The 573-nt window shown below is 36.6% G+C and overlaps 1 protein-coding gene across 1 annotated transcript in view; it reads right to left on the minus strand.

Annotated features, from left to right (window-relative positions):
• The window catches only part of Hectd4 (HECT domain E3 ubiquitin protein ligase 4), a 198724-nt gene that overhangs the window by 87501 nt on the left and 110650 nt on the right, over positions 1–573 (minus strand). The window contains exon 26 of the mRNA XM_013349655.2: positions 148–340. Within this exon, the coding sequence (XP_013205109.1) occupies positions 148–340 (193 nt within the window). The remainder of the gene's footprint in view (positions 1–147; positions 341–573) is intronic.

The following is a 573-nucleotide window of genomic DNA, read 5'->3' on the forward strand; positions in this document are numbered from 1 at the left end:
AAACAAACAAAAAAAAAACGAGGACAATCTCAAAGTTTGGAATCTGGGGTAACAGCTATTGAAAATTTATTTAACTTGCCAAAAAAAACAAAAAAACAAAAAAAAAAACTGTTTCCAATAGTTGATACATTCCTCCTTTTCACTTACCTGCAGCTGTCTCTCCATGGCATTGAGTTTCTTAAAGGTCTCTCCCATAATTTTACACAATAAATCATATTCCTCAGCATGTTCTTCCTGATATTGGAAATTGATCAGGGACTGCAGTGCATCAACCAAGTTCAAGTGCTTAATAACGCAGGACACTACCATTTCCTCCATGACGTCAGGCTGAATCACTTCTCTGTGGTGACAATGGAAACCAGTCAGGTGTATGATAAACTTAATTTAACAGTACCATATGCAACTGGCTAGAAATCATAGGCTTTGACTCAAACCCTGATTTACCATAACCCTTGTATTCTACTAGAGGAAGAGATAGTGGCACTGTAGATGGTATTTGGTAGCAATTAGCTTAGCATAGTAGCTGATAAAACTGACACTGGCTAATGAAGCTGAAGATCAAAATTAAAGAGA

Source organism: Microtus ochrogaster, chromosome 2, assembly GCF_000317375.1.
Source record: "Microtus ochrogaster isolate Prairie Vole_2 chromosome 2, MicOch1.0, whole genome shotgun sequence".
In the NCBI taxonomy this organism is placed as follows: Eukaryota; Metazoa; Chordata; class Mammalia; order Rodentia; family Cricetidae; genus Microtus; species Microtus ochrogaster.